At 41.2% G+C, this 17,644-nt stretch overlaps 2 protein-coding genes across 7 annotated transcripts; one reads left to right on the top strand and one right to left on the bottom strand.

Annotated features, from left to right (window-relative positions):
- Positions 1-258: 258 nt before the first annotated feature.
- Positions 259-11,180, bottom strand: LOC308592999 (uncharacterized protein C8orf89). Of its 2 annotated transcripts, none has more exons than XM_081205157.1 (8): positions 10,970-11,180; positions 8,987-9,038; positions 7,577-7,737; positions 5,087-5,219; positions 3,451-3,540; positions 2,752-2,862; positions 1,335-1,399; positions 259-561 (listed from the first exon to the last, which is right to left on the bottom strand). In XM_081205157.1, exons 1-8 carry the CDS (start codon positions 11,007-11,009, stop codon positions 422-424), a joined length of 792 nt encoding a protein of 263 aa, XP_081061283.1. In that variant the 5' UTR covers positions 11,010-11,180; the 3' UTR covers positions 259-421. The 2 variants fall into 2 exon arrangements, with proteins under 2 accessions (XP_081061283.1, XP_081061284.1); XM_081205158.1 differs by having other exon boundaries at positions 5,087-5,216; positions 10,970-11,176.
- On the top strand, positions 10,415-17,383 carry LOC308593086 (uncharacterized protein; the record flags this gene model as incomplete). 5 transcript variants are annotated; one of them, XR_014010688.1, is made up of 4 exons in its annotated part: positions 10,415-10,806; positions 12,462-12,527; positions 12,964-13,011; positions 16,568-17,383. XR_014010688.1 is itself a non-coding variant. In XM_081205316.1 (4 exons), the coding sequence occupies 4 exons, from the start codon at positions 11,124-11,126 to the stop codon at positions 16,613-16,615; spliced, it is 309 nt and encodes a 102-aa protein (XP_081061442.1). In that variant the 3' UTR covers positions 16,616-17,382. The 5 variants fall into 5 exon arrangements, 1 of the variants encoding a protein (XP_081061442.1); XM_081205316.1 differs by lacking the exon at positions 10,415-10,806 and adding an exon at positions 11,124-11,270 and having other exon boundaries at positions 16,568-17,382; XR_014010691.1 differs by lacking the exon at positions 10,415-10,806 and adding an exon at positions 11,297-11,419 and having other exon boundaries at positions 16,568-17,370.
- Between the last annotated feature and the right edge of the window lie 261 nt (positions 17,384-17,644).

The following is a 17,644-nucleotide window of genomic DNA, read 5'->3' as shown; positions in this document are numbered from 1 at the left end:
TAGGATAAGTCAGACAGCATTTTCTTTCAATAACAAAAGGACTCTTGCTTCGTTGGGGGTTTTTAGACAGAGGTTGGGTGTTTGTCATTGACAAGCTTTAGCTGAGATTCCTGCATTAGAGAAGATTGGACAAGATGATCCTCAGGGTTCCCTTCCAACTCTGACTTTTCTATCACTATTCCGGGGAAGGGGTGGCTGACCTGCTACTGCATCTACAGCATTAGATGCAGTTCAAAAACTTTACAATGGCAATATAACTACAAACATAAAAAAGCTTTATTAATCACATATTTCCCCTTTTCCCTTAATTGTGAGGTTTGTTGATCAACATAGTATTTGTGAAAGAATTTGATAGACGTGAACAAGAAAATAGTAACTTTACATGATTTCAAAGGAGCCTGTTCCTTTCCTGGTACGTTATTTACATCATCTGTCTCTTGGCCTTCCTGAGTCTTCTTGTTCTCTCTTGATGTATGGTTTCACATTCCAATGCAGCCAGTTGAGAAAGCCGCTGGAGGAACTGAGGAGGAGCTCCAGTGACAGGGTCTATGAAACGGTAACCTAGAAGAAAAAATGAAACTCCCCTTGAGTAGTAGTGTGTACAAAGTATAATGTGCCCCTCTCATGAAAGTACTTAAAACACAATTATACAATATACATCAAAAACCAGTGAAAGGGAATAAAATCACCCTATTCCTTAAAATAGAAACAAGTTGTAATGGTTATCTGAGAGATCATCAAAGGTAGTAAAAAGGGGTACATAGTGTTCATAAACCTGGCCCATTATGCATTAGCCTGACCATGCTTTTTAGAGAGGCCTATGATTTTATATAGGTTCATAAAAAAATCAATTTGAAGTACAGATACCTAGGATTTTAAAAAAAAACCTAAACAGATTCCCATTTCTCTTGCTATATTAGCATTTTATGTTATCCATTTAGTTTATTATTTGCCTAAGCAATCTTTTGAGCAAGTTATGCATTAAAGTAGAAAAATTACATTTGTGACCATAAAAATGCAATATGACCCAATTTATTTTCATTCCAAAACAACTCTAGAATAAATCTAGAATAACTAGTAGCTTGTATCAGTAATTGCCTTTTGTTAATTAGCTGAATTAAGCCTTTGAAACATTTTACAAACACGACTAGAAATGCTGTCCCTTAGGTACATACGAAAACAAAGCCTTCAATAAACATGTTTATAACAGCAACAATATTCAAAATGCAAGAAAGTTCACATAGTAAAGCAGTGAGAAAATGAGTTTGCCTAGGAAATGCATCTTGGTGAAGACAGATGGTAGGAAATTAAATATATTAGGTACTATACATTACCAGGCTTGAATTTGGATCCTTCTGGAAATGAAATTAGGCTGGAACACCGATTATACTTCTTCAACCTACAAACATTTGCACAAGAACATACTATTAATAGAATGTTATATTTATGGACTATGGCAATCAAGGTGACTTGCAGTGGTGTAATTTCCCAGCGGTGTGCTGAGATGAAAAAACATGCTGATCAATGCCATATAAGTATTACATCAAAATGTATTTCTTTAGGAATCTCCATCCAGATTCCTAGTAGTACTCAACAAGTATCAGAACCTTTGTACTGAAAGGACTAATATGCATGGGGATTTAGGTAAATATTAACAGGGCAGACCTATAAATGAATACTAAAAAATAAGGTTAATAGAGTTGAACTGAGCGGCTATAGGACAGCAAGCATTGCTGGGAAATAAAATTTGCATAGGAACTGCTTCTGAATCGTACTGTTTTAATAGTCATAACATTTTCCTCCAGCAGAGAAAAGTATTGACTCAGTAACTCTTTCCACCAGCTCAAGTGGGCCAATACTGCACCTTTACACAAGCCTTTACTACATGGGAGAGCTCTCCTTCCTCATTGTGGTTCTGCCTAGCTTCAGGAAGCGAGATGACACCAGCTCTGCTGATTCTAAATCTCTGCTTTTTTTTTACCTTCCCCTGCCCCTTTGTGGGTGTACAGTGGTACCTCGGTTTAAGTACTTAATTTGTTCCGGAGGTCCGTTCTTAACCTGAAACTGTTCTTAACCTGAAGCACCACTTTAGCTAATTGGGCCTTCTGCTGCTGTCACGCCGCTGGAGCACGATTTCTGTTCTCCTCCTGAAGCAAAGTTCTTAATCCGAGGTACTATTTCTGGGTTAGCGGAGTCTGCAACCTGAAGCGTATGTAACCCGAGGTACCACTGTACACATGACCCTTTGGCAAGGGGGTGATGTTTCCCAGCATCACAACAAAAGATAACCCCTTGGCTGAGTCCAGAGACTATCAAGGGGATGGGCCAGGCTAAAATGTGGAAGCTGCTTAACTATCCGGTGCCCAGTTCAATCCCACCCACAATATAGCAACACTCTGGAACTGCCCCAGGTCTAAGTGAGTTTTGATCCTTGCCTCTCCACTTCCTGTGTCCCCCAGTAAGGTCCCAAGACATGGTGAAGGGCACATCATGCAGTGACCTTGCTGAAGGCAAGCAGGTGGACTAGTCTGCCAAACACACCATTTCGGGACAGTTAAAGGTGGTTAAAATAAATATTCCCTTTATTTTCATGAATTTGATCAAGTCATGTTTCCCTCTTTAGCTATTATGTTGTTTCAGGAATAAACATTTAGAAAACAGTCTGGTGAAGAGACAGAATTAAATATATAAATTAAAGTAACTCCCAACATTGTTTTTCATGAAAGACCTGGTCCACTCATACTGCCTTACCTTACAGCACCTAATTCTCCAGCTCCACCATGCATACCGGATGTCTTCAGAGGGCCTGGTTTCCAAGTAAACGACCCTCTTTTATAAGCATCCCCCATGGCTGTATCTCCCCTGCAGGAGAAAAAAAAAAGTATCTCAGACAGCAATAGGTTTTACAGTAAAACTATCCTGGCATCACTTATTTTTCACATAGTGCTGTGAGGGTAGTTTTTATGGCCCAAGGTTCACAAACAGCATATCACCAGCACACCACGTTCTTTACCAGTGTCAAGTCATTTTAAGGCACAATCTTAAAGACATAGGAGAGGAAATCAAAGGTGGCAATTTCACCCAGTGCCCTGCTGGGCTGTCACTGGCAGGGAGAAAGTAAGGATGAAGCAGCCCTCCTCCACCCTTTACAGGTTTGCTATCATAGTTTTCTCCCTAGTGTAGGGTCCATGTTGCAGGTCTGGGTATGTCTCCTTCACTGCATCTACTTTTAATAATACTCCTTTTGAGGCCTACCAGTAGAGCTCTGACATCAGTAGGGTCTGCTGCAGTGGGGAGTGGACAGCAGATCTGCCTCTCGGAGGCCCTGCCCCTCTTTTGACCCTAGGGGAAGGAGCTCTGAGGCTGACTAAAGCCCAGTCGGACATGCCAACATTCACCCTTCAGGAACATAATTCTGAATCCAAACTATAAAGAGTAAAATTAACTTGCCTGCTTTTGTAGCAGCTTTCAATAAAGTATTGTGATGAAGTACATGGAAGCACAAAAGGTGGCAAACCGGGGTCATCATTACTGTAACAGCTAAAATCAAAAGAAGAAGGTATCTAACTATATAATATTAAATGGTTAGACGTTGTGTTATAATTTTTTAGCATATCCCAATTAATGGGATTGGTCAACAGATACAGGGATATACATAATTGGGTAGAAATAAAACAGGGCTCTTTGTCATATATTTCTCTCTGACCTCTAACTCATAACACTACGCTGACTAGTCCGTGAAACCTTATGCCATACATATATTGATTTAAAGTGCCTTGTGGCCCTGTAGTTTTTGCTACAACAGACTAACTTGTCTGCACTTCTGGGAATTGCCTTAAACGATCCTGCCTCAACCCCAGCTGCAGTATGCAACAAGCTATGAGAAAAACATGAAGAGTACATTCATCCACTCCCGTTTCTACTAAAAATTGTTTTTTAATGATACATGTATAGCTGAGTGGTAAGACACATAGTTATAGAACTTCCGGGGCCAAATTAAGCGTGTGTTTATTAAATACATGCTTGCTGTTTGGCTTTCTACTACTGGCTCTGGGGCAACTTACACTAAAAGAAACATGAAGGGGAGAAGAGCAAAAACCTATCCTCTGTTCACTTTAGGAAACTTGTGGTTACTGTCATTTCTCCAGTTGATTCAATTGTAGAGTTAGTGAGAAGCCTCTCAGTTACATACCACATTAAACAATGAAACATTGTAAACTACCATTAACGAAGTTGAGACTTTATGTGTAGGAAATAACACTACCCTGTACAGGCATAAGCTTTGTCTATAAAACCCAAACCAAACCAAACCAAACCAAACCATAAAGCAGTAAGCCTATGGCACAGATGAGTACTTGATCACTTAAAAATACTGAGGTTTTTGCTGTTTCCCACTTGCCATATTCAGACATCACCCTATACCACAGTTTAGTGTGGTCAGAACAAACTGGTCTCCTCTTCCTAACAGCTATGAGGTAGAATGTGGAACATTTCATTTCCATTTTTGCTTACCTACAGCTTGTTTCCTTGTTGCAACTGACAAAACATAGCTTGTTTGAAACAAGCCAATGTGAAACTACTAAGCTTGAGGCAAGATGGTGACTGAATGGCAAGTGATTCCCTTTGCTCTAAACAAAAAACAAAGCCAGTCTGAGTATGAAGTACCCAATAATAATCTTCCCCTTTCCTCTGAACAGGTGATCACTGATGATCACAAGCAACAGCTTTAACCATCTGACTGGCTATATGCCTACTTGCCAATGTCTGAATTGGGGCTCATACAACATTTGGAAGTAATAGAATTTCCACTATATAATGATGATTTATACAAGTCACTATATCATGGCCTGTTCATATTTTAGAAGTGTACATCTTCAATCCATTTGACTTTAAATGCAGAAATGGAGCTAAAATTCCATCTTCTATTGCTATTTTTAAAATAAATTTGTACATGAAATTTTATGAGATGTGCTTATTAGAAATTCCTCAGCTTGAAGTCTGCCTCTGAATTATACCTGTGCAGTGCACTTTGAGTATGTGAAACATCTATGCACTTCATACAATAATAGAGTTTATAAAGGTATACCTGTCTGGAAATAAATGAGCAGCACCTTGTGTCTTCTGTGCAACGGGAGAGGAGTTTGGTATTGCCTGAGCAAGAATTGGCATTGCAGCATTTTCATCAGAGTCTCTCAAGCCATATGCAGATGTATATTCTGCTTAAGAGAAATAATTCAAAGCAGCGTACATGGAACATCAGGCCAAAACTAGCTAGAGCTACAGTCTTACACTTGCTTAGAAGTTTGCTCCACTGAGGTCAATGGGAGACTTCTGAAGAGACATGTCTGGGCACAAGAAACTGGTCTGGTCCTTGTGGGGTTACCAAGTCAGAAGGAGCAGTTCCCTTATAGTAAGCTTATGTTCTCAGCCACCTATAGAGTCAGGAATCGTCAAGAGCGGAAATGCCTTCTAAATATACTGTGTGCACACACTTACACTAAACTAACTACATAACATCTATTCATCATTCAAATCCACAGCTGAAACTTACTCCAGTATCTAAAACATGCACATTCTGTTCCTTACGCTGAGCCACTACCTGGAACACAATGCATCGCAGGGCGATTGCAGATAACAGCACTATTTTATGCATGCCTACTTTGAAATAAGTTCCACCAAGTTCAATGGGGCTTACTCCCAGGTAAGAGGATCAAGTTGCAGCAATCCTAAGAACCCCTGAATGGCAGTCAAACCTGGAATAATGCCATCGCTAACCCCCCCCCCAAAAAACCTACTGTTTTAGAACAAAAACTGTCGTTGACTACCTTAACATTTATTTTATTTACAAACAAATGTTTATATATCTCCCTTTAGCAATCCTTTTGTGCCATTTACAAAAATATGCTAATACACAACATATTAAAAACAGCAATATATTAAAAAGTCTTTGCTTGCACTGAAAAGATAGTAATGCTGGTATCAGGTAAGCTTCCCTTGGGAAAGAATGGGGTACCACAACCAGAAGAGGCCTTCACTCTGGTCACCACACACCTTACCTCAAATGGAGAGAGCTCCAGAAGAGAGCTTCTGAAGACTCTCACTACATAGGCAGGTTGATATGGAAGGTGGTGTTCCTTCAGGTACCAAGTCACATAAGGACTTCAGAAGTACTTTGAATTGCATGTGGAAAATGGACTAGTGAAGTTCTTCAGGTATTGGCGTAATACTTCTAAAATGATCAGTTACAGTTAGCAGCCTAACCACCGTACTGTGAGCCATTTGCAGTTTCTTAACCGTTTTAAAAGGCAGCTCCATGCACAAAACATTGTATTATTCAATCCTAGATGTTACCTGGAATGAATAACTATGGCCAGGTTATTTCTGTCTAGAAGCCGCAGCTGGTGCACCAGCCTACGCTGCGGACAGGCACTTCTTGCCACAGAGCTTCCAAGGCCTCCAAGTAGAATGTTTGATCTAGGAGTACCCCCAAAATGTGTACTCAGAAGCTAATGAGGTGGCCTCCACATGTTGTTATGCTACAGTTTCCATCAGTCCAAGTCAGCAGGTCAGTGATGATAGGAGCTGTGGTTCAACTACATTTTCTGTACCACGTTAGCTACCTCTAGGGTGAATGTAACCCCCATCCAGAACAAGCTGAACACTATCTCCCTGAACAGACAAAACACCTACTCACAGAACCTCTGTCTTGATGGGATTGAGTTTGCTTATTAACCCACATTCAGCCCATTATAGATTCCAGGCACCTCCTCAGCACTTCTACTCCCTCACCTGAAACTGATAAAACAAGAGACACACAGAAAGTGCTGGGTGTCATCAGTACACTGGTGGCCTTTATCCAAAAGTGTGATTTAGTTATGAAAAAAGTATGGAGCAAGACAAAACACTATGAAACAGCAAAGAAGAAATTATATGGGATCAAGCAGTAGTTCCCAACTATCACATTCTGGGAACAGCTTGAGAGGCAGAAGTGAACCAATCAGAACATCACTTCCATCTTCCAAACCAGGGTGCCCATCCAGAAGAATACTATCGTTAACGGTATCAAAAGTGGCTGAGAAGAACAGCAATATCTGGAGAGGGTGTGCAGTACAGCAGTTTAAAGGACAATTCTTGTTCTTTTGAACTCAATGGGCAAACTATTGATTTTAAGGAGTGGAAGAAAACTCTCAACAACAAAAAGTGCAAGGAAAAACTACATAGGTACCTTCCCAGACAACCAGTTTGTTAACAACTTTTGATTTTGATTTGTTTGTGGGGATGTTGTATGTATTTAAATCAAGCAATTGCTACCCCCTTTCAGTGTATTTCCCATCACTTTTCTTATTGCAAAGGAATTTGTTTGTTGTACACAACTACGAAATCCACTATAATTGCTCAACCTAAATTTGCCAGTAGTCAGTGGATTCCAGTCCACAAACTAATGACAATTTGGAACCCAGAAATAGGGATTAGGTTGATCTTTATGGCAATTCCAACACTAAAAAATCTTGGTAAGTTTCCTTTTTATGAAATGTAGCCTAGGATAACTATCAAATGACAACCTTAAACATCTTACCTTGTTTTATCCTTTTTGTCTTTATCACTGCATGTTTCCAACTATTCTCGAAAAGGTGACCCCCAAATGATTTTCCGGAGACTTTTTTATCTAGGAATCTTTGGTCAGATTTTAGGATTGGCAATTTTTGTTCCTTTGGTGGCTGAGAAATGACAGGTCTGCTGTTTCAAACATAATAGTGAACACCAGAGGGGATACAAAAGCAAAAATAATAAATGCTTTTCACATGTTGTCTGGTACCGGTATTTCTCAAGTAGTAAGTGGGTTGGGGAAGACTGCCCTACATGATTACTCCTCAGAAGGACGTCTCTCCATGGCCAACTTACTGTTTCTTCAGAATTGTGCCTCAAACTGTTTTCAATCAAATATTGTAACATTTAGCTACCTCTTTCCTTATCTATTTGTGAGAAACTACTCAATTTCAGCCATGGAATATTGGAGTGCTACAGAGAAAAGAGAAATGTTCTAGGGTGCACACCGAGCACAAGCCATTGTTCAGACATGTACAGCCTCACTATTACCCAGTATGATCTCTAGTGCATCTTTAGGCATACTCCAAATCAACAGCATGCATTTTACAGGGCTAGCAACAGGGATGGACAAACTGTTTCAGGAAAGTTTGCATTGATATTCTCAGTGAGAAAACCAGATAGATTGCCAAAGAAAGTTCAAAATGCATAGTCATAAAGAAAAGGATCCTATGCATACTAGAGGCAAATGTCCCTTTACTTTTAAAAAGTGCCTGTTTTGATAATTGCTACAGCTCTTATGAATCATCAAAATACGATGCTAAGCTGTCCTTATTGTAAATTCTTCTGTTGCAATCTAAACTTACAAGACCCTATCCCCTAAAATAGAAAATAACTCCAAATCTTTGGCAAAGAAAGCGCAGTACTTGTAGACATTTAAAAATATCAATAAACCCCCAAGGGTCTCAAGAACTGGGAATAAAGAAGTTGAATAGAACAAGAAGTTGAATAGAACAAGGGAATATTTGGCTCTAAACGATAGAATCGAAAGTATTCCTGTGAACCAGCATCAGGCAATTTCAGCATCATGACTACATACAAGTCTGCTGTTCAGGTGGCAGACGCAGTAAGCAACAGCAGCCTCTCAGTTACAAAGAGATTAACAATGCAATCTTCTACATGTCTACTTTGGAGCAGGTCTCACTTAGTTCAGTGGGGCTTACTCCCAGAAGATTACAGACTTAACCACTCATCTCCATTAATGGGAATGAGGAATTAGGAGTTATGGAACGATGCTAAGTTAAGGTATATAAGCCCTAAGCACTTAGCCAAAAACCAACCTCTTGAAATCAAGTTGGGTTGGGCTTTCATATTTTAAAAACAGTTTCATATTTTAGAACACTAATTTTAGACCACTGGGCAAAGTTAAATAAATACTTACCATTCAGGGATGCACGAGATTTCTGGCAGCTTACCATTAGGAGCTTGTGAACCTGTAATATGCAAAGTCCATTCAGATTCAGTTACTCTATTTTCATACCAAAAGTTAAAGTAACATTACAGTTAAATATACTTGCATTAAAAACAGTAAATATTTTACCAGTAATGGTAAATTTTGCTTTAGACAGCACACTCCCCCATTTTAATGATGCACTACAACATATTATTCAACCCAAAATTTGGTCGGAACACCGATTTAAATGAGTGTGATTGGGATATAATATCTATTAACAAAACACTTAAGGAATTTTTATAGCTTATTTTGTCACTTTATAAACCATCTTTCAATAACAGGGTTCTCAGGCTGGCATACAAACAATACAATAAATCATAGAAGCTGCAGCAAAAACCTCAAAGATCAAGCAGAAAACACTAAAACTAAAAAATTTGCTGCAATTTCAGATGCCAAAAAGACATCAAAATTGGAACCTGTTACACTTCTTGAGAGAGAATATTACATATCAGAGGTACAACTGGGACAGCTCTATAACCATTTATCACCAGCCGCACACAACTTAAGGCTTTATAGCAAGGTTGAGGAAGTGGATCTAGCCAGGAGATGAGTTCACCCACCTATCAATCACCTGACACCACAGTGATGTCAGGTGCCCCATTTTTGACACAGCCCACAAAGCATCAACAACCAATCAGCTGCACTGGGCTTTGCAAGTGTGGATGATCAGCAGTGCCTGCAAACTTCTTTTTGGCTCAGGTGCACATACACCTGCTCTGCACCTGGTGTCATCATATAAGATGTTAGGTGTAGGTGGGTATGGAGAGGCCTAGTATACCTAATTAAGCCTGTAGACCAAAGATTCCCCACAGAAAGGTAACAATCTACACTTTGAATTGTGCTTGGAAAGAAATCTAATGCAGCTATGTAAGCACAGGTGAGAAAGGATGCATAAAGTTGGCCCCAATTAACTGGTCACACTGTATTTTGTACTCGCTGAAATTTCTGGGAAATTTATAAAAAATGAACCCTATGTACAATACATCAAAAGGCATAGATTTCAAAGTTTGTTAGAAAAACATTTATATTACATTTCTGATGGTCTCTTTTTACATGAACTATGATAAATAAAATTTACAGCCCTCTGCTCTTTCCAGCCTAGCAGTTGACTTACTCTAGCAAATCTAAATCAAATAAATTATCCCCATATCATCTCTCAAACCTACAAGTTTCTCAAGCCCACACACTCCCTCTCCACTACCTCAGAACAAACACACCGCACAAAACCATACCCATGTTAATCTGGGCCACCATACAATTTTGGGGAAATTACCCTTATGACTCCCCACTGGAAACAAACTCCCTTCCCAGCAGGCCAATTCTTATTCCCACTGCTCTATTTTACCACTGCTCACTTTTGTTTCCTCGAGTCCTCAGGACTGTTAGGTATCTTTTACTTTCGGAGTGGAAGCCCCACGCCTTTGTTTGTGTCAGGTGCCATTCCTGCAACCCTGTTTTTTAACACAATATACCTCGGAATGATATGCAAACCCCCACCGCAGGGTGAGAAGTGTTTCAAGCACGTGCAGAGTGCCCTTCCCTATCAGTCCCCACGTGATAGGGGAGTCGTTTCAGGCAGAGTTGAGCCCCAACATGCCTCCAATACCCAGCATTTGCAAAATGCTTTAGGCTAGAATCCTGTGCTCTCTTCTTTGTGAATAAACCCCATTTAGCTCAATGGGACATATCGCCCTGTTAAGAGAGCGCCCGGGGAGCTTCACCTTAATCCCTCACAACAACCTCGTAAGGTAGACCAATTGGGTCGCCATGCTGCACGCACGCCAAGCAGGGAGAATGGCCCACCAGCGTCTTCTGCAGCGTCCTTTCCTTTTAGGGGAAGAGGTGGGGGGGACTTGCAGCAGTTCCCCTCTGCCCCCCCCACAACACCCCCCCCCCGCAGCACTCACGCACCCTGCTGTTCCAAGTGGATGCGCTGCTGGCTCCTGCTCATAGCGGCCCTTCCAGCACCACCGCGCTCGCTCGGGGAAAAGACGAAGGAGGCTCAACGGCGGCCGAAGATTCGGCCCCCTCGCCTCTGTAGGACGGGAGGAGGCTGAGGCCCCTCATGGCCCTCCGCGGCAGCCGGCGCGCGAGACCCCAACGGCCGCATTTCTGCCCCGCCGGCCTCGGCTACTGGAGCGCCGGACCGGCGCGGGCGGGCGAGCAGGCCTGCCGCTGGTTGCTAGGCAACGGAGGGAGCCGCAATAAAGAGGCGAGGCCTGGCCTTCATTGGGGCGGCGGCGAGGTGGCTCTCTGGGCCTTGAAGCTGAAGGGAAGCCGCAGCTGAGAAGGCCCGTCGAGTGCCTTCCCTTCACTGCTGCGAGGAGGGTTCCCTCGGCTTCCGACAACTGTTTCTGCAAGGCAGGCGTTCAACAGGCGAAGCCACCTGCTGCTGCCCTCTTTTGTTTTGGAAAAAGCCTCCCCTGTTGAATTTCTGCCACCTGCAATCAGAAAGGCTGATAGGGAGAGGCAGCATCCTCCATGGCCAAGGCCCGGAATGGGAGCTGCATTTAGTCTCTTACGGCAAAATCCCAAACTTCATGGGCATCGCAAAGTCTTTAAAGAGTTTCATCGTAGTCCACGTTGACTCAGATGGAATTGTCCTTGGATCCAGAATGTGGCGGTTCTCACCTTTAATGCCGGGCATTAGGAGCAGTGGTGAAGGCACACTATTCCCATAGCCACACCCTTTATAAGACTATATAACCAAGAGTAATGTTTTGGATTAAAATCACACAGTTTAATTTTTCTCACACGCCTCTTCTGTTTGGCTCAAGGTCTAGTCCGATGCCTTGTGGATTCAAATACATGCTCACTATGTTTGTGGCATGTTGCTTAATCATCATGAAGTAACTTTGGAGCTTTTCAATATAAAAGTGACAGTTTAACCCCTAGCCATGCATGCTAATGTAATCTGCTTCTGCTGCTGCTTGGTTCATTTGGTGGGATCCTCTCTGTATAAACTGGCATGCAGAGGATTGGCAAAGAGCACTCCAGGAGATGATTTCATTGTGAAATAAGTGGATAATAAATTATTATTATTGTCATTATTATTATTATTATTATTACTACTACTACTACTACACATAATTGCTGGTACTTCAGCAGCTGTGTGGGTTCCCAGGTTGTTTCACAACTTATTTCAAAGCATTTGAGTTGGCTGATTTTTTATCCAAGCACCAAGAGAAGGTTAGGATAGGAGTCCTAGAATGATAAGGATTCCATCAATAGGAAAGGAGAACAGCTGCAGAAACAGCAAAGGCACTGTTTACTCAGTGCTGCCCTGTCCACACACCCTAAGTGGCAATGTCAATGTGAGGTTCTAATCTGTTTTACCACGGGTGGGAGAAGTTTCTCCGTAGAAGTTATTTTATAACATTAAACGGGCTGTCCTTTATTTCAGACAACACCATGGAACCATCGCAACGCTAAAGTTATGCAGTGCTATAGATTCCATGAAGCAAATAAAGTAAGTTCCATGAGTTCCTTTTAAAAATAATGTTGTGACAATTCTAGCAAGAACTAGGACAAAAAAGGTCACAACACCAGCTGCTGAATGAAACGCAGTCATAATATAAGGATTTCAAAAGCACAAATCATTCCTTCAAAAGTGGTGTACATCTAAATCTCAATTTATACATTCAGCACATTCACGCAGTAAAGGTCTTTCTGAACTGTGCCACTTCATGTTGCAGGTGGGAGTAAATGTATGTTAAACCACTTTCCCATCAGAAAAATATACCACCAGTGAAAACAGCATAAAGGGGAGAGAATATCTTATTTCTACTTCAAATAAATTCCTAGCTGCTTCTTTGGCACAAGACTAAGCAAGGACAGATTGATGAATACTGACAAAAATCATGACACTGCTGTCTTGTCAAAAACTGGTTTGTGTCCTTTCATAGGAAACACAGGATTCCACACTCTCCCTCTGCATAATTCTGCAATTCAAGGTAAAATGTGCCACAACCAGAAATTTGCCATCTGGCTGTCTTGATATTCATGATTGCTTTTCTTTGTAGGATTAGCCACATAGCCCAGTTGCCCCACAGTCAATATTCTGGCACTTGTGTGCATAAAATTGGCCATATCGTGAATACTGAAAATATTTATGTGCACTAAAAGCTATGCATTTGTGTTTGTGTGACTGGAGGCATGAGCTTGAAAAGCCACGCCACAAACACAAAAGCATACCCCTTCAGCCAAGAGGTGAAAAGATGAGAGAATAGGACGGCAAATTTGATACACTGTCTGAAATACAACAGGTTCATTGATGACAACCACCTCTGTGGAGTGGAGACACAGCATACTAGATTCTCAGTTACACAACGGGTGACACTCTAGAATCCTGGCTCAGTAAAGCAGAAACAAACAGTACAAGAAGTCTACATAGATGGGGATTTTGTCCAAAGCATTGGCACTTAAAGGTTCAATTAAGGTTAATGGAAGAGGAAAGGTAAGAAAGATGTCAAAAATAGGGATACTCGGTACAGAAATGCAAATACAGAATTACCAACAATCACACCATGCTTTTACATCTTGTGGTCAAGCTGTGGACAAAACAACAGTCTGTGTACAGTATTTTTGCAACTGTTTGTGAAATGATGAGCAAAGTGTTTGTAAGACATTTTTGCAGAAATAGACCACCCTGAGATTACTGGTCATTCTGCATGTCTGCTTTTCTCTACAAAGTATAGCTATATTTAACACCCTACCTTTCCTGTCTTGCTTACCTAGTCTCATTAATATCTAGCTCTCACTCTCTAGCTTCTGCCTGCTTCTAGCTCAGCTGTCTCACACACTGGCATTTGTCTTTCTCTCTACCACCCATTTGCTCTCTGGCATACAGCAACCCACTTTGTTATAATAAGGAACATACTTAGATGGTAACTATGGCCATTCTCTCACAAAGGGACTTGCCTGACCCATTCAACAGTGGAACAAATCCATTAGATTTTAACCCTTGCTGGATCCAGGATTCCAGGAATTACAAGGGACTTGGGTATCATGCAGGCTAAACCCCCAAACTCACAACAGTATTATATAAACAGATATAAAGACAGAAAGCTAGAAATAACAGGCTCAAATCTTAAGGGTCAGTGAAAGCCTGAAAAAAGATGTATATACATCTCTGAAGCAACTAATGGATGATGCTTTGTGTATGACAAAGGGAAGGGGTGTTCCAGAGTACAGGGACAATACACAATTAGTATAATTGTAGAGTTGGAAGGGACCCTGAGGATAATCTAGTCAGTTACCTGGACCTCCAGTGACAAGGATGAATATAGGAGGACTACAAGCTATTGGTGGTGACCCTGCCACTGGTGGGTCCATCCCGCCAAACAGGATTCCTTTTAAGTCCTTGTCACCAGAAACCTGATGATGACATCAGGCAGAGGTGTCTGCTGACAAACTGCTGAGTCAAACTGGCTGGCCTCTCTAGGAGCCAAACTCTCCTGCAAACGTACCACAGGCAGAGGACAAGAAGGCAGCAGTTGTTAAGGAACACCTTTTACTGTCTACCCAGATAAATGGTCCTCTCTTCTTTCCACTCTCCTGCTGGGTGTGCACGTGTGTGTTAGCATCCAGAGCCCAATACATTTTCTTTTACTTACTTGCTTCTTGCTTATATGTTTGACCTTTGAATGTTTCTTAAAATTTGCTGATCTATGCAATGTTTGATTTGTCTTCTGCAGGGTTCTCACTTTGCAAACCTTCAGTTCCTGGTTTCATAAATTACAATAACAAGATTGCCAAAAATAGAAGCCATTATAAGTCTTTTTTCTCCCTTAACTTTTGTTTTTCGTTAAATCAGTTAAATCTGTTGTCAAAGCAACAAAAAGACCAACCTGGCTTATTAGTTCCTTTTATATTGCACAGAAGAGAAATAAAATGCGGGCAAATGTTGCATTTCCCATGGATTTATAGATAAATTTAACATATCAAAATGAGGAAAAGTCAATAAAACCAGTTTCTTATTTGTTAAAAAGGGGGTGGGGATTGCTTGGGCATTTTATCAGGCCATCGGGACCTGAACCTAACACCTCTAGAAGGCCCAAGTATGTAAAAAAGGCAACACCTAATGGAACTTTAAACTCAGCTATGTCTAATTGACTGGAGATAAGTCAAACATTGCTACACTAGGGTAGAGATTTATATTTCTAATTGAAAACAGGTGCAAAATAGGATACATTCTATGCCGGTGTTACCAACACAAAGCAGTGAGAGGAGTTGCCATTGTAACAGTACACAACCTTGTAACAGCTATCCGACCACAAAAACCAGTGTGGCTGCATTTTGTTTGCTTGCTTGCTTTGGGGGCAGTTCCCAGAATAGCAAGAGGTATATATTTGTTTAAAAAGTTAGAGGCTGGAGGTCAGGGATGCAGAACCTCAGGCCTGGAGGCCAAATGCAGCCTCCTGGGCCTTTCTATTTGGCCTTTGGGACTAAAACAGGTTGTGCCTCCCCATTAGTTTCCATAGCTTTGGATTCAACATAGAGCATCAATCATACACGGACCAGCTCTGCTATTGTCCTAACTTCAAGATGATGTCACTTCCAGCCAGGTGACAGGGTGGAGAGAATGAATCATTCCATCACAACATGGCCCATTAGGATGCTAACAGAGGCACTTACCTGGGTCAGCTATGGAACTGGTTTGATTGGTTCAGCAATCAGGTTTCTTTTTGTAGATTCTAACCTCACAGATACAGAATCACAGGTTTGGAAGGGGCCCACAGATATTATCCAGACTACCTCTCCAACCCTATAGCAATGCTTCCCTGGTGTCGGGCCACTTTGGTATCATTGATTGCATGACTTTTATTTGGAGATCCAGCAGATATGATACACCTATTTTGACCCAGCGACACTTCTCAGCAGAATTTGAATCACATCCCCTGCCAGAATTTCAGAGAACTGGACTAAAGAGTGAGAGTGCAGCAGTTGTGGGCATGGGTGCTGTTCATGATGACCTGCTCTGATCTCTTGTCCCTCCCGTTTCCACTCCCATGCTGAGTAATACCCAGAAATCACAAGGAGTCTTCACAGCCAGTGCATGGAAGAGGCAGTGGGACCATGTCTCCAGCTTCCAACCATTGACTTCCATGCAGTAAATGGGGAGGGGGATTCTGCACCCACATACAGCTGTAGGCTATATGCTCCCCTTACTTTGTGGTTCTATCTACATCCCCCTTGAACTATACTTTAAAGTTAAGAAGTTTGTTATTTGACTTCTGGATATTTTAAATCACCTTTCAGGAGTGGCTGAGCTCCTCTGAAATCAGAGTCCCATTGGTTTGCTTGTTGCCAGAGTGCCAAGATCCAATGAAGCCAAAATAAGGGTCAAAAGTTGCTAACAATTGGCCAGCATCCCTGGAAAGTTTTATAGAGTATGCCTGATTAAATAATGCATTAAGCCTGGGCTTGAATTCTTTCCCTACTTATGAACACAGTAATGCCTGATTTCATTTTTTTTTTTTTTACTTTTCATGTGCTTCTATGGAAAAGCTCCATGAGCAGAATGACAGACTGAAATCAAAAAAGGAAGAAAAATAACAACTCAAAATTTCTGTAATTCCAGACAGATTTGTGTCATTCTGGTTTCTTACTACACTTATGATAGGTTTTATCTTTACATTCAGTAAGAAACTGTTAGACATGTTTTGACATTTTGTTATGTAGAACGGCTGTTGAATTGTACATGTTAACCACTAGGTGGGGCAATGAAACAAACCTAAATAGACCCTTCAACATCAGATTGTGTGCAGCAGCTTGAATCTTTACATGTGCTTCTCCCATTTGAATTTATCTTTTTAAAAATATTGTAGGCATTTGCAGTACACTATAACCCCTTTCGGGTTGCTATAGAGAAAGTCAACTGCTGTTATCATAACAGCTTCTAAGCCTACTGTGCATATTTAAATGGTTAACTAAAATAAATAAAATGCCCCTGCCTAATGGTGTTAGCTAAGTAAGTACATTTTCTATGCCAATACACAAGAGACACCTGTAATAGGTTGCATATGTATCTGTACTCTTTCCAGTTGGTAGCACCATTGCTGCCATTAATGCTGTTTCAGCAAATACTGAAAACTTAGCTGTTTACCAAGGCATTTGCTAGCTACTTATGTCAGCCATTTGTCATAACTGTTTATTTGTACTGTCTGTTCATGCTGCTGGATTAATATTATGGTTGCTGTTGTATTTTTAATGGATTTTATTCTAAACCCTGAGCTGTTTTCGTAATAAATGACACATACATATTTTAATAAATAAAGAATCCTACTCCTTTGTGGAGCACAAATTAGCAAGAAGCCATGCAGACAAGCAAATATCTATACAAGATGTGGAAAGGGGCAAGGGACAGCAAGCCCCTCTCAGTATATATCAGCACCCTTTCTATTTGTGATTCCCAGCAACTGGCATTCGGAGGCATTCTGCCTCCAATGGTGGAGGTAGAACATAGCCATTAATCTGTTTGATCCTCTAAGCCAGGCATGGCCAAACTTGGCCCTCCAGCTGTTTTGGAACTACAATTCCCATCATCCCTGACCACTGGTCCTGTTAGCTAGGGATGATGGGAGT

Source organism: Podarcis bocagei, assembly GCF_964188305.1.
Source record: "Podarcis bocagei genome assembly, chromosome: 8".
Lineage (NCBI taxonomy): Eukaryota > Metazoa > Chordata > Lepidosauria > Squamata > Lacertidae > Podarcis > Podarcis bocagei.
This window is presented reverse-complemented; position numbering and strand designations above follow the sequence as displayed.

Coding starts and splice junctions, on each gene's coding strand:
- LOC308592999 (XM_081205157.1), bottom strand. CDS start 11,009: ATGAGCAGGAGCCAGCAGCGCATCCACTTGGAACAGCAGG. Junction 5,220..7,576: donor GACAAAAAGGATAAAACAAG/GTAAGATGTTTA, acceptor ATTTCTCTTAAG/CAGAATATACATCTGCATAT. Junction 2,863..3,450: donor GAAAGCTGCTACAAAAGCAG/GCAAGTTAATTT, acceptor TTTCTCCTGCAG/GGGAGATACAGCCATGGGGG.